This window comes from Acinonyx jubatus, chromosome D2 (genome assembly GCF_027475565.1).
Source record: "Acinonyx jubatus isolate Ajub_Pintada_27869175 chromosome D2, VMU_Ajub_asm_v1.0, whole genome shotgun sequence".
Taxonomy (NCBI): domain Eukaryota; kingdom Metazoa; phylum Chordata; class Mammalia; order Carnivora; family Felidae; genus Acinonyx; species Acinonyx jubatus.
In genome coordinates, this window is record NC_069393.1 from 51,208,442 (window position 1) to 51,224,004 (window position 15,563).

At 37.5% G+C, this 15,563-nt stretch overlaps 1 protein-coding gene across 1 annotated transcript in view; it reads left to right on the forward strand.

Annotated features, from left to right (window-relative positions):
• MARCHF5 (membrane associated ring-CH-type finger 5) overlaps window positions 1-15,345 on the forward strand; it is a 56,490-nt gene extending 41,145 nt beyond the window's left edge. Inside the window, exons 3-6 of the mRNA XM_027062628.2 lie at window positions 2,429-2,559; window positions 10,950-11,133; window positions 11,265-11,431; window positions 12,406-15,345. Coding sequence (XP_026918429.1) covers window positions 2,429-2,559; window positions 10,950-11,133; window positions 11,265-11,431; window positions 12,406-12,522 — 599 coding nt within the window. The 3' untranslated portion in view covers window positions 12,523-15,345. The remainder of the gene's footprint in view (window positions 1-2,428; window positions 2,560-10,949; window positions 11,134-11,264; window positions 11,432-12,405) is intronic.
• The last annotated feature ends 218 nt before the right edge of the window (window positions 15,346-15,563 follow it).

Consider the following 15,563-nt stretch of genomic DNA (forward strand, 5'->3'; position numbering starts at 1 on the left):
CAGCAGACTTTTTCTGTTATAAACCAGACAGTAAATATTTTAGGCTTTTGCATGTGGCATGTTCCATATAAAACCTTATTTACAAAAGCAGCCAGCTGGGTTTGGCCTAGCCCATAGTTTCCCAGCCCCTATTCTCACAGGTGGAAATAGAATGAGTATGTTATACTAGTTTATTAGAGTATGTTTACTCTAATAAATTAGAGTACGTTAGGTGGTAAGTGCTTTGGGAAAAAGAAAAATAATGCAGAGTAAATAGAGAGTATCATGAGGTAGAAATTGGCAGGGTGGGTTTCACTGAGGTCAAGAAGAGGAGGAGGAACCAAGAAAGAAGACTGAAAAGTTAATGACTGGTGATGGAAAGAACACCAAAAGATGATGATGTCCTAGAAGTACAATGAAGAACCAAATATGAGGAAGAAGAAGGGAATATCCATGTCAGATACTTCTGTTAGGCCAAATAGTCCTCCCTTTTGCATTCAGCTGTTCATAGGTTGTTAGTGACCATTATGAGCAATTTTGGTGGAGTGGATTCAAGAGGAGAATTGAAGGAGAGTGAAAACAGATGAGTCTTTTGAGGAATTTTGTAAAGGGAGCAAAGATCAAGCAGTGGGGGAAGAAAGATCAAGACAATAATTTGGTTTTTTTTAAGATAGAAGAAACAACAATATGTCTGATTGGAAACATTCCAATAAAGAGTAGAGAGGAAATGATGTAGGAAACCGTTGCTGGAGCTGTGGCTTTGAGTTGGCAAGAGATGGGATCTGGTATGTCAGTGGAGGGATTGACATCAGATAGGTGTGATGTTGGTAGTGGCTGCATGTGCTGTGGAGAGTCTGGACTTGTTCTTTTGTGGCTTCAATTTTTGATTAAAGGATTATCAGTAGAGAATATGAAAGTTGAAGTGTGGAGGTTTTATATATACTGTATGGTCTTTAACTTTTAGTACCAGCATTTGACAGATCTTTGGTGACTCACTAAAATGACTTCTATTGTGCCTTCTGAGGGAGTTTTAAACTTAACCCAGCAAATTTGTATATTTTAAGGATAAAACTATACATTATAAGATTGAATAATGATGCATGTAATGCCTGGGGCACAGCAGCTGGTATCATGTAGACTTAAGAAGTGCAAACTATTGTTAGAGGAGATAGTAAATACACTGAATTGAAATCATAGGTCCTTTAATGTGGCTCCCAATGTTCTTTCTACTTCACAATGGGGTCTCTCTTACAGTGACTAGTAATGTTACTGGCTCTAGCGATCAGGGGAAGTATTGATCAAGGCTCTATAGATCGATGCTTGTTCATACGTGTTTAATTTATCTCATATTGCTATGTTAATTTCTTTCTACAATAAAAATAATTTTTTACATTCTACAGCGTCCTCATAGATTGTAAGCCCTCAGAAGGTAGGTAATAATTCTTATACATTTCTAAGAAAATGTCTCAAGTGATAGTTTGTATGTGGAGGGTATTCAACAAATATGATGATTACTAAATCAAGGTTTTATATTTCTTTGATTAAACTTAGATACTCAGTTCTTTAGGCCTTGTTCTAATTCAGTCCTGAGACCCTTTCACTATTCTGAAAAATTCTGGAGCTAAATTGTATTGGGCTTAAAAGCAGTCTAGAATACCTCCAAATATAGCTATTCTAAATAACTTACAGAGAAAGGTAGTAGCCAAATTTCACAGTAAGCATTTAATAATAGAAGTATAATTGGCACATACAGCTGTTGGAATGTCATAAAAACTCGCATGGTGATCATTAAAAGAAGTTTGTTAGATGGGCGTTACATGTAAGTGATGAACTACTAAATTCTCCTGAAACTAATAGTACACTATATGTTAACTAAATAGAATTTAAATAAAAACTTGGGGGGAAAAAGTTTGTAGAGAATACTACTCAACTAAATGTTGCATATTGAAACATCAACGTAAGGTAGATTGACTTCTTAATAACTACAAGAAAATAGCATTGGATACCTTCACATACTGCACCAAGGAAGTAATGAGTGAAGTCAAAGAAGTGATATTTTTACCAAGTACTAGAGAATATAATTATGGGCAGGAACTGTTCTGAAATGGCCATTTCATTCTGCAGTAGCCAGTGTGAATAAAATAAGTAAGAGAACTGTTTTTTTCATAAGAAGCAGCTGCGTTTGAGGCTTTATTTGATTTACTGATAAAGATAAAAATTTGAAGAAGCTATTTCCTAGAATTTAGGAAGCAGAACTTAACTATTCATCAAGACAACTGAGAAATTCTAAGTTTATTCAAATCTAGGTTCCCATCACATTTATAACAGTTACCTCTAAAGCATCAGAACATCCAACTTCACAACAACATTTTAGATCATTGGAAAATATTGAACAAGTCATTTTTTAAATATCTGTCTTGTGTTGAAATATTACTTTCTTTTATTATAGGTCCAGTTGTTTACGTCTTGGATCTTGCAGATAGACTGATCTCAAAAGCTTGTCCATTTGCTGCAGCGGGAATAATGGTTGGCTCTATCTATTGGACAGCTGTGACTTACGGAGCAGTGACAGTGATGCAGGTTCAGTATTTTACTCTATTCAGTGATAATACTTTTAATGTGAAGATCTATTAGATTTCTGTTAGGAGTTTTAAAAATTATTTTGAATAATAACATTCTCAAGGCTTAAAAATAAGAAAATTTATTAAAAAAAAGTATATAGTGAAAAGTCATCTTCTTACTCCTGTCCATTTGCCCAGGTTCCCCCTCACTTCCCCAGGTAGCCATTTATATTAGTTATGTAATATATTCTAGACTTTCTTTGTGCATGTGCAAGAAAAAATAAATTTGTTCTCCCACACACACGTTTTTTTCCCCCCTAAAAGGAAGCATATTAGAAGTACACCCGCCTTTTTTTTTTTTTTTTTTTTTTTACAAACAGTGAATCTTGGAGATCTTTTTATAAGTATGCAGAAATCTGCATACCATTCTACATATGGAATTAGAACAATTTACCAACCAGTCTGTTGTTGATTAGAAATTAGTTACTTCCCGTTTTTTGCTACAATCAATAACTGTCGGTGAAGATTATTAGACTTAAATTTCAAGATTTAGTCCCAGGCCCTTGATTCCTCTCTTTATACTTTTTCCCTAATGATTTCCAGCTATCAGCTGTGTGCCTTTTATGGTTAGATCTACATCTTTTGCCCTATTCTATCCTCAAAAGCAGTCCTGCCGTTGCAGCTTGACCCTTCTCCTTATGTGACCACTTGTGATTTCACACTCAGGATTTCTGAAATCAAACTAGTCTTTTCCTCAATTTGAAACCTAAATTTATTTATATTTTATAATATTATAATTTCTCTATACCTCTGATTGCTACTATCATTTTCCCATCTACTCGGTTTATATCCTACATTCTTAGGATTACCTTTAACTTTCTGCTTCGTAGCCCTATCTCCAGTCCACTGACCAAATCCAAGCAGTTTCCATTTTGATATCTTATATCCGTAGCTTCCTTTCCACAGTCTTTATAACACCTGACTTTGTTGTCACTCCCCTATCATACCGTATGGCTAAAGGAGTCTTTTGATTGGTTTCTCTAATTTCATTCTCTTCTGTCAGTCCATCCTTCCAAATTAATCTTCCTTAAAAAATCCCTTCAACATCTACTTCAAGCTGTCTCCTCTGTCTTAAGTAGGACTTCCAATGCAGCAGTTAGATTGGGTAAGTGTTTCATAAGTAACTCAGTAACAGTTTACACACTATGTAATATTCTAGAAATTGCACATAACTTGCCTATGCCAGGTCCATGGTAAGTAGCCTTTCTGGTTGTTTAGTCATGGTGAAACAGAGTATTGCAAGGTTTCTTCATGAAGCGTTGAGGATACCCCCAAAATCTGGATGTAGTCACTAGAATGAATTACAAATAGTAAACCATCATTTGTCATGAGTGTAATGGATAAAGATTAAGAACCACTGACTTAAAAAAGATTCTGTTTCCTTGACCTGATTTGTTATGCCAAATCCTTCATAGCCTTCATTCTACTTTGAGGCCTATTGGGCTGTCCCCTGCATCCTATCCTTTTGCTCCTGTTTAGTTTTTTACCTCTGTCCTTTGACTTTTGCCACCCTCCCTGCCTCATACCTGTCTCTCCATTCTCTTCTCTACTTCTCCAAATCTGAACTCTTTTCAGGCTTAGTTGAGCTGCTTTTCCCTCCTGAAACTAACCAGACAACTCCTGCCACTGTCATTCTTTAAATGGCAGCAAATCTTGTGCTGACCAAGTGATATTGATATAGATTACTGAAGTTATTTAATTTTTCCTATATTCAGCCCTTTGCTTTTCCTATTAGAAGGTAATTTCCTTGAGGGGTGCTGGGTGGCTCAGTTGGTTAAGTGTCCGACTCTTGATTTTGGCTCAGGTCTTGATCTCACAGTTTGTGGGATCAAGCCCCACGTGGGGCTCTGCACTGGATTCTCTCTCTCCGCTCTCCTTCCCTCCCCTGCTTGCACCCACTCACACTCTCTCTTGCTCTCTCTCAAATATTTTTTAAAAAGTAATTTCCTTAAAAGTAGAGACTGTCTTACACTTAGGTATTCCTGTTATAGCATATACACAGAGACTAATACTTAAAGGGCTTTCATAAATATCGTGGGGTTTTTTTTATATGACTAGTTCTGTCAGGTAGTAGCAGGTTTATTTGATTATATTCTCTGCAATAATTAAATAAAATAAATTAAAACTCCAGTTTTGATTAATGAGTACATCATTAGTTCAGGGAGGTTTAGGTAATTCACTAGTACTGACGAAGACACAAAAACTTAGAGCAGATATATACATTATTGAATGTACAATACGGATGTATATGTATATTTTTTGCAGGTGAGGAAACTAAGGTCCCATGAGATTGAGTGATTTCTCTTAATACCTAATTGACTACAAGAAATAGGATGGCTCTTTTTGAGTAAAGATTTTAGGCTCACTCAATCTTTTTTTTTTTAATTTGAGAGAGAGGGAGAGAATCCAAAGCAGGCTCCACACTGCCAGCATGGAGCCCAATGTGGGGCTTAAAGCCGCTAACTGTACAATCATGACCTGAGCCGAAACCAATAGACGCTTAACCAACTGAGCTACCCAGGGACTCCAAGCATCGCTCAATCTTAAAAGAAATTTGTTAATGATTCCCAGGCCCAAGGAATATAGTTCTAAGACAAGTTGTACATAAGTGAACAACTGGAGAACAGTTATAACATTATGTAAACAAATATGAAGAGTACAGAAGACTACATAAACAGTATTTTAATTCAGTACAATGAAAGATCGTTTGAAGTTTCATAGAAAGTAAGTCTGGAGCTGACTCTTGAAGGCAATAATTTGGATCTGTAGAGGAGATACAAGCAAGGAGACAAAAATGAACATGTTGGTCAATGGTGATGGTAAAGAAAAAGACTAAAATTATGATGATACATATATTTTGTGTTACCACTTAGAAATAATCTTCATATACACTGTGGCACTTGGAAAGATTTTTTAAGCCCTGAATGAGAGAGATTACAGTAGATTACAGACGGTAGGTAGGTAGGTAGGTATCATATGATTTAATTGTATTGGGAAGACTTTTACCTTTCTGAGCATATTTGTTAGGGAATGTGCCCCACTTATACCATCAGCAGTATTTAGGGTTTTCTTTTTAACCCTTGACGGTTTTCTTTTCCTTTTGTTCTCTGACTACTCTAAAGTACAAGTATATTAGGTTAAGGAATCAGACCACTATTCTTTTCCCATTTATTTCTCCACGAGCCAGTCTTAAATTCAATCCCAATTAGTTGTGAGGAACTTGAGACCTTCTGCTTATCTTTTTATTGAAAAGACAACGTGTGATAGGTAACTTTTTTCCCCCAGCACTGGGCTAAACACCTTCCAGCACTGATGTTTTTAAACCTTGCATCAATAGTGTGATCTAGATACTATTAATTATTCCTAGCTTACAAATTTGGCAAGTTTACGTGTCCAATACCACACAGTAAGGAAGAAGCATTAGGACCCCTGTCCCTAATCTAGGGCTCCTTAAGTGAAACTTTGTTCCACAGGCAGTGGGAACATTTTACTCTGGAACAACCACCTTCATGTCCATTTTCGTTCCATTTTTCCCTCTGGTGTAAAAATAACCCCCATAAGCATTGTCAGTTCTTAACTCATATACTACACTTAACTCTCCTTAAGTCTGACTAAGAAAACCTCTTAATTCATCACTGTTCATTCTCCCATTTAAAAGTAGGGCCATAGGAGCACTTGGGTGTTTCAGTCAGTTAAGCGTCCGACTCTTGGTTTCTACTTGGGTCATGATCTCATAATTTGTGGGATCGAGCCCCACATCGGGCTGTGCACTGACAGTGCCGGAGCCTGCTTAGAATTTTCTCTCTCCCTTCTCTCTCTGCCCCTTCCCCCATGCTTGTTGTCTCTCTCTCTCTCTCAAAATAAGTGAATGAACTTGGGAAAAAAGGTAGATTTTAAAATAATAATAATAATTTAAAAAATAAAAGTAGGGTCCTAAAAGGAAGTGATTTAAAAGATCAGATTAGGGGGTGCCTGGGTGGCTCAGTCAGTTGAGCATCCGACTCTTGATTTTGGCTCAGGTCATGATCCCTTGGAATTGAGCCCCTTGTTAGGCTCTGCACTGAGTATGGAACCTGCTTAAGAGTCTCTCTCTCTCTCAGACACCTGGGTGGCTCAGTCAGTTAAGCAGCTGACTCTTGGTTTCAGCTCAGGTCATGAACTTAGGGTTTGTGAGTTTGAGCTGTGCAGAGCCTGCTTGGGATTCTGTCTCCCTTTCTTTCTGCCCCCCTCTCTCTCTGCCCTTCCCATGTCTCTTTCTCTCTGTAAGTAAGTAAGTAAATAAATAAATAAATAAATAAATTTTAAAGTCTCTCTCTTCCTCTACCCTTTCCCCCCACTTGCACTCTTCTTTCTCTCTAAAATTAAAAAAAAAAAAAAAAAAAGATCAGGTTAAAACTCTTAGCCTTTCAACATTGGTGAACTCCTGGATATGAAGAACTAGCTTTTAGGCCTCAAGCAGAGAAACAAACCTTTCTTTAAACCTACAATTCCTAGGTCTTTATTTTATACACAGATAACAAATTCTTAGAGAAGACATTCTATAGTTCCTGAATCTCACCCCCAAATTGAAGTCTTAAAAATAACCTGTTTTGAAATCTTGGAGCATAAAACCAGAATGTTCCTGCTGATACACAAGGTATGCTGGGTTTGTTTTAACCAAAGTTAAATCAGCCCCATTGCTTTACTCAGTCCTCATTTACTGCCCTTGAGTCTGATTATAGTAGCAGGGGGTATACTATAGTTATACTATTGTTTCCATTTTAGCATTTATATTTGCATGCTTGTTTAATTTGTCTCTCTCCTCTCCAAAAGACATCTGTTTAGCTCACCATTTTATCCGCAACACCTAGGCCTATTTCTGGCACACAGTCAGTATTCAGTTGAATGAATGCATGCAGGTATGCGTGCATGGTGAGCCCAGCTTGAGTATAAAGCATCTCTGTTGACTTTAGGTATAAGAAATTGGGCAGTGGGCCTTTTGCTCAGTTTGCCCTATTTCCTTTTTTGTTTCCTCACTCTGAGATACCTGGTTGTAAGGTTTTTACCACTACCCATGAGAAATAAACTGTGCCTTACTGTAGTCTCTACCTGAATATTCACTCTGCTTTATATTTCTAAACCCCAAATTTTAAAAAGAATAGCATAACCCACAAAAGGGATTTTTCAGATTTCTGAATTTATTTGCTAGCACTTTGAGAATATTTAAATCACATTTAGTTGTAACTTTATATGTGATCATTAAACTGAAAATAATAGAATGAGGGGCACCTGGGTGGTGGTTCAGTTGGTTTAGCCTCCAACTTCGGCTCAGGTCATGGCCTCACAGCTGGTGGGTTCAAGCCCCTTGTCCGACTCTGTGCTGACAGCTCAGAGTCTGGAGCCTGCTTCAGATTCTGTGTCTACCTCTCTTTCTGAACCTCCCCCACTTGTGCTCTCTCTCTCTCCAAGATAAATATTAAAAAAGAAAAAATGATATAAAAATGAAATATTCCTCAAAAAGCATAGGTAAATACACAATCTCTGGGCTAATCCACATTTGTCCCCAGTATGGGATTAGGGTTTATGAAATACGGTGTACCCTTGAACAACATGGGGATTAGGGGCACTGACAAATCAAGAAAAGTTATATATAAGTGGACCAGTTATATACAAAACTCATGTTGTTCAAGGATCAACTGTATTGTGAACCAGACTCTTTCACTTTAGGGCAACTCAGAACAGTCATCCTTCACATACAAGGTGTCAAGTTTCTACAAGGAGACACAGAAGAATATTAGATACCTATACCTGGTTTCTGGCCACTGAGAAGAGGCTGGCCTCCTGCCCTTTAATATTACACTGTGGTTAGATAATGAAGTACAAACCTGGACTCTGTCCCTGGCTCAGATTTTAAAGCATCCATTTTGGTGCTCTCCATGTACGTATAAAATATTTTTACCTGGATTGAATGTGTTGTCTAGAATTTCAGTTTGTTCTTACCATTCTCAGCTTGACCTTATTTCACACGTCCTTGTAGTAGTGAAAAATTTGCTATGTAGTAGTAAAAAAATTTGCTATGATAGTTGACATGAAGAGCATCTCGTTTGTGAAAAAATAAAATCCCATTTACTTTTTCATGAGCTTGTTTCCTGAGTGTACCTGGCACTTTTAGTTTTCCCTGCCTTCTTTCTTTCCTTCCCTCCTTGCCTATCCTTCCTTCCTTTTACCTCCTCGCTTCCAAAGAGACAGTTTCTTCCCAGTCCTCTCTTCATGGCTTACTCCTCAAGTGTGATCAGAAAAACTATTTGGAGTTTTTATAGTAGTGTCTTCCTAGCAAGCTGTCCTCACTGTGATACCTGGGTGGGCTAAAAGCCCAAGATTCTGAAATCGTCCTCTTCTGTCATAACTGCCAAAAATAATCCTTCAGAGAAATAGGTTTAATTTGGAAGCGATTGAGACTTTGGCTAAAGGGAAGATCATTTGAGACGTTTGAAAGAGAATTTTCAGAGAAGTTCTCCAGTTAAAAAACTAAGAAGCTCACCAATAAAATGGAGATGTTGAGAGAAGTATAAGGCCAAGATGGAGTAAAAAGAATTTTCCTGGGAGGGGAATGTATGGAGATTCACAAGTAAGAATCATATCCTGGGGGCGCCTGGGTGGCGCAGTCGGTTAAGCGTCCGACTTCAGCCAGGTCACGATCTTGCGGTCCGTGAGTTCGAGCCCCACGTCGGGCTCTGGGCTGATGGCTCAGAGCCTGGAGCCTGTTTCCGATTCTGTGTCTCCCTCTCTCTCTGCCCCTCCCACGTTCATGCTCTGTCTCTCTCTGTCCCAAAAATAAATAAACGTTGAAAAAAAAAATTAAAAAAAAAAAAAAAAGAATCATATCCTGGGGTGCCTGGGTGGCTCATTTAATTGAGTGACCAACTCTTGGTTTCAGCTCAGGTCATGATCTCACGGATAGCACAGAGCTTGCTTGGGATTCTCTCTCTCCCTCTCTCTCTCTCTCTGCCCCTCCCTCGTGCTCACTCGCTCTCTCAAAAATAAACATTTTAAAAAAATAATCATATCCTTCTTGCCCTCTGGGATCTAAACCAGTGGAGAAATAACCCTAAGACCCAGATGAGAGGGAAAGGATTGTTTTAGCTTCTTTACCCTAGAGTTAGGATACCCTAGGGTTCCTAGATTAGAAAAATGACTGGAACCTGTAGCAAAAACTGCAGTCACTCAAATGTAGATCTTAGAATTGAATTTTAGCAGAGTTTGGTCTGTAGAACAAGCATTTAGCCAGCCAGAAAAATCACTCTATACCAGAGATCACTGAGTATGGAGAAAGAACCAAAGGGAAGTGAGCTTTTGGGCCATCTCCTAAAGGCTGGTTCTGCCCCTTGGTTATGCTTACCCTAGTAGGAAGAGCAGAAAAACAGATGCTCTGCTGGAGGACAAACAGGACCTAGAATTATAGCCCAGTCTAACCATATCAAACAAGAGGAATAAAATAACCAGAAATCCCCTTCCCTCTATTGAAATGTAATCAATGTGGGTCAACCTTTTTTTTAATTTACATCCAAATTAGCAGGGCAACAATGATTTCAGGAGTAGATTCCTTAACGCCCCTTACCCATTTAGCCTATCCTGCCTCCCACAACCCCTCCAGTAACCTTCTGTTTGTTCTCCATATTTAAGAGTCTCTTATGTTTTGTCTCCCTCCCTCCCTTGTGTTCATCTGTATCTTAAAGTCCTCATGAGTGAAGTCATATGATACTTGTCTTTCAATACCCTTTAGTTCCATCCACATAGTTGCAAATGGCAAGATTTCATTCTTTATGATTGCCGAGTAATACTCCATTAGTATATATATATACCACATATTTATCCCTTCATCCATCAATGGACATTGGGCTCTTTCCATACTTTGGCTATTGTTGATAGTGCTGCTATGAACATTGGGGTGCATGTGCCCTCAACCATTTTTTTTTTCAATATTTATTTTTGAGAGAGAGAGAGAGTATGAGCAGGGGAGGAGGCAGAGCATCCAAAACAGGCTCCACATTGACAGCAAGAAGCCCAACACGGGGCTCAAACCCTCAAACCACAAGATCATGAGCTGAAGTTGGATGCTTAACTGACTGAGCCACCCAGGCACCCCACTGTTTTTTAAAGCTTTTATTCCAATATAATATGAAGGAGCTTTTTTTCCTTTGAATGAGAGACACATAAATAAATCAGGACTGATAACTTTCTGACTTATTTTTAAAACTTTTTATATTTTTATTTCAAAATTTACCATTTCCTCTAAAATGAATTCAGCTCAAGCATGCAACCTTTCATTAGATAAGGAAATGATTCTAGTGAATGCGGTTTGTTTCACAGGTTGTAGGCCATAAAGAAGGTCTGGATGTTATGGAAAGAGCTGATCCTTTATTCCTTTTAATTGGACTTCCTACTATTCCTGTCATGCTGATATTAGGCAAGATGATTCGCTGGGAAGACTACGTGCTTAGACTATGGCGCAAATACTCAAATAAACTACAAATTTTGAACAGTATATTTCCAGGTAAGGCCCTGAATTGTGGTTATAATGAGCACACCAGATTAACCTTGTGGAAGAATCTTAACATGTGAAGATATTTTAGCTATTGTGATTTATTAGCATTAATACCTCCATTTCTTTTTCCCCCCCAACAGGGATTGGTTGTCCTGTTCCTCGAATTCCAGCTGAGGCTAATCCTTTAGCAGATCACGTCTCTGCTACCCGAATTTTGTGTGGAGCCCTTGTCTTTCCTACTATTGCAACAATAGTTGGTAAACTGATGTTCAGTAGTGTTAACTCTAATTTACAAAGGACAATCTTGGTAAGATGGTTTTAATACTACCTTTTTTTTTTTTTCCAAGTGACTATACAAAAGAGAAGGAACTGTGTTTAAAAAACAAAACAAAACAGTGGGACTTCATAAATACTCATTCTGTGGCTTCTGTGCCTTGAGGTTCTATTTGATCCCCACTGTTATCCAATAGCAAGAAAGAGGGGAAGATCCTTTGCATTACTTCTGGCCTTCTGGAACTATGCTGCAGGTGATGTCTCTCCTAGAATAGGCATGAATTATCACACCCATCCTTGCCAACAAGATTTTGGTGAATAGCTTCAGCTCTAGGATCAGACTGCCTGGTTCATATCCTATCACAGATAACTGCCTTGCTGAGAAACCTAAATCAAATTTCTTCACTTCTCTGTGCCTGTAAAATGAAGATCATATTGGTAGCTACATCAAGGTTATGTGGTGGATTAAATAGTTCATTTGAAGTGCTAGCACATAATATGCCCTTGTATTGTTTGCTATCATTGTTATTCCTCCCACTTCCCTTCTCTGATAGCAGCCTGCACATGTGCCCAAGCCTTCTCCCTGCTATATCAGAATGGACGTCAAGCTAAGTGGAGAGAAGATTACCTCAATAGGAGAACAGGGAAGGGGGCACCTGAGTGGGTCAGTCATTTGAACGTCTCCGACTCTTGATTTTGGCTCAGGTCATGATCTCACGGTTCGTAGGATCAAGCCCACATCAGGCTCTGCACTGGCAGCACAGAGCCTGCTTGATTTTCTCTCTTGCTCTCAAAATAAATAAATATTAAAAAAAAAAACAAACAGGGAAGGTATCTCTGTTGGGTGTAGTGATCCTGCCTGTCTTACCCCCTAAGTAGAAAAGAGAACTGTCTCATTTGCGTTCATCTGAATTAGCAGCAATGGCTAGTCTTTTCTGATCTAAGTAAAATTATGTTGTTATGTTTCTCTAAATCTGCATTATAAAAAGCTTTTTATTTTTATTTTAGGGTGGAATTGCTTTTGTTGCCATAAAAGGAGCATTCAAGGTTTACTTCAAACAACAGCAATATTTACGTCAGGCACACCGCAAAATTCTAAATTATCCAGAGCAAGAAGAAGCATAAAACTGTGACTTCTAGTTGTTCTGCAGTCCTATCATCCTTATGAGTCTGTTGTATTGTTGATTCCATCATTAATGCACAGTAGTGGAGACTTATGATAAGCTGCTGCTCATATTTTTAAGAAATAGAATAAAGCACTTAGGGCAGGGGAAATCCTCTCAGTAATCACGGAACCTAAGGTTGTGATTTGTTTTCATTGTTTTGTATGTACTTCTTTTATGGCAGTCATCTGAACCATTATCTTAGCATGGTAGACCTGGGTTTTGTTCATATTTTCTCCAGACAGAAATGTAAAGATCAAACTGTGCAAATATTTAAAAATGCACATGCTGTTTTATTCAAATGCCTCTTTTGTACATGTTCATGTTCAGTGTTTTCTTAGAATCAGCAACTCAATGAAGGTACTATGAGGATTTTTCTCACTGGCATAATTTGATTACATGCTAAACAGGAATATATGTTAATATGAGGAAATGTAAATTAGTTATAAAAAATAACAAACCAAAAATGTATGTAAACATTCAAATGATTATCTGAACAAATGCAATTTTGTTGTGTTTTTCTTAACCCATGTGACGTCCTCCAAAATGTGTAGGGTAAAAATTCACAGGGCTTCCAAATCACTTTTTCACTATTAAATTTTATTTATATAATGTCGACATCTCATAGCTCATAATGTAATTTTGACTCATGTAGTCGTGTGTGTGTGTGTGTGTGTGTGCGCGCGCGTGCATGCATGTAAGAGAGAGAAAGGGAGAGAGTCGTCAGGTCCTTCAATCACTGGAGTACAGTTTTTAAATCCATATTTCTAGAAATTAGAGCTGCCAGTTTATAGTAGTTTGAGCACAGAGAACGGTTTGCAAAAAAAAATCAATAAAGTTATTTTACTCTTCTCTTTCATTGATTCAGTTATTCAGGTATTTGTTGATCACCTCCTATTTGCCCAGGCATTGTACAAAGTGCTGTGGGATACAGTGGTGAGGAAGACGATTTGGTTTCTGCTTTTATGCAGTTTACCATCTAGTTTCAACAGATAGAAAACCAGCAGTGCGTAAACCAAGGTGAGGTTTACTTGAGCTCTTTGTTTTTATATCAGTCAGCAAGAAGATCATTATGAAAACAAGAAGTCTTGAGTAAATATTGAGGTTATTGTTTTTTGGCTTAAGTCCATTTATTAAATCCAATACTAATGTTTTTAGATTTTAATTGCTTGTCGTGTTGATGAGGCTAGCACCTTAATCACTGTTTAACTAGTTTTTATGTTCATTTTTAAAAAAGCAATTATTTATTTTAAGCCATTTTTAATAGTGGCCCTTTTAATGTTCAATCTGAATGGTCTTGCAGTTATTTTCATTAACTGAAATTTTTAAAAGATAGTTCCAAAAACCCTATTTATTTTCTTGTTCACAGTATATAATGCATGACAGTAATAAACGTTTCCCTTACCGATACATGGCCACTTCTCTTTAGGAGTGTAGCAAATATAGATTGAGCTATGTTAGATTGCAATAATGTATGTTAAACTTTAGTAATTTAAGACTGGTACCTTTCTATAGTATGAATGTCTTAATCCTGTCTTATAAAGTTTATGTGAATGGCTGTTGAACATTCAGAGTTGTAATTATTTTGGGAGGAAGGGAATATTTGACTGACAGTGAGCCTTATTAAGAACACTGCTGCAGTTGTAAAGGGGAAATATAAAATCTATGAGTATATATAAAAATAACTTAGATTATATTGCTGTAATTATAAAATATATTGGCTTTTCTTTAATTTTCAATATAAGAAGACATAGTAGATATTTCCTGCATAATTTTGTTATATAGAACAGCTTTTAGGCAACCTTTAATAAAATTATACAAGCACACTGTTCCCCAGTTACTACTTTCATGCCGAAGATGGCGGGGGGGGGGGGGGGGGGGGAGTAGCTGCTTTTGCGTTTATTGGCATCAGGGTTCTTGAGGGCCAAGGAAACAACTCTAATCCTTTGGGGGCAGCAGGGATGGTTTTCTAGAGCTATGGGGAGGGAATTGCAAGTGCCTGGGGACCAGAGTGGCCTCTAGCCCTGGAATTGAAGACTTTTAAAGCCCAAAAACCTTCGCTCAGAAAGTTCTGTGTACCAGTCTTCAGAAAGGTGGCTTGCACCACCATGAACAATAGAAGAGCATGGGCTGACTAAAGTTAGATGGACCTGGGTTCCAATTCTGATTCTGCTTTTAACAACTGGATGCATACCTTGGCCAAGTGGCTTTCTCTCAGCTACAGTTTTCTTCATCTCTGAAATGCAAGTAATACTTCTATCTCAGAAGACCATTTCTAGGATTAACTGAGAAATTAAAGGAATAGAGGCACTTTAGGCTCGAAATAGCCCCTACAGAGCAGTAGCTGTTTCTTAATTGTTAGTCTGTTCGTGCTCTATGAAAAGGGAAAGGAGAGGTAAGAGAATGGTGTTAGGGGACAGATTAATGGGATGTTACAGACTTTTTGGATGGGTGGATATATTTTGTGTTTTCCTGTTTAATTTCACATTGCTTTTACTGTGTTATTTCTATAAACTTTAATGTTTTAAACCTCTTTTATAAAATTCAGTGACAACTAATAGAATTCTCTTCTTTGCAGAAGTTAACTTATCTCCAAAGTGGCCGAAAATATTGTTCCTCATTACATGATTATCAAATGACTGTGAAGAATATAAAATTAAACTTAGTGACTTAATTAGTCACTGCCTTGCTAACTGTGCTGTAATTTTTTTAAACGTCTTGTTTTTAATATAGCAGACTATCTCAATACTGGCTGGATTAGGTTAAATAAAGAATTTTTATGTTCTCTAGGTGTACTTTGTCTGTTGCACAACTCCAAAAATGTTAATTCTGCACCTATATAGTTGTTTTTTTTTATCCTAGTTACCAAGATGTTAGTGAGACTTTTAGTAAAAATAATCTGAATTTTTAAAAACTGAAGGGGAATTGTCTTAATTTTGCAAGCTAGCCCAAATTCCAACTACATTCTGATTTTTAAAATATATACCCCCTCAGCCACTTGCA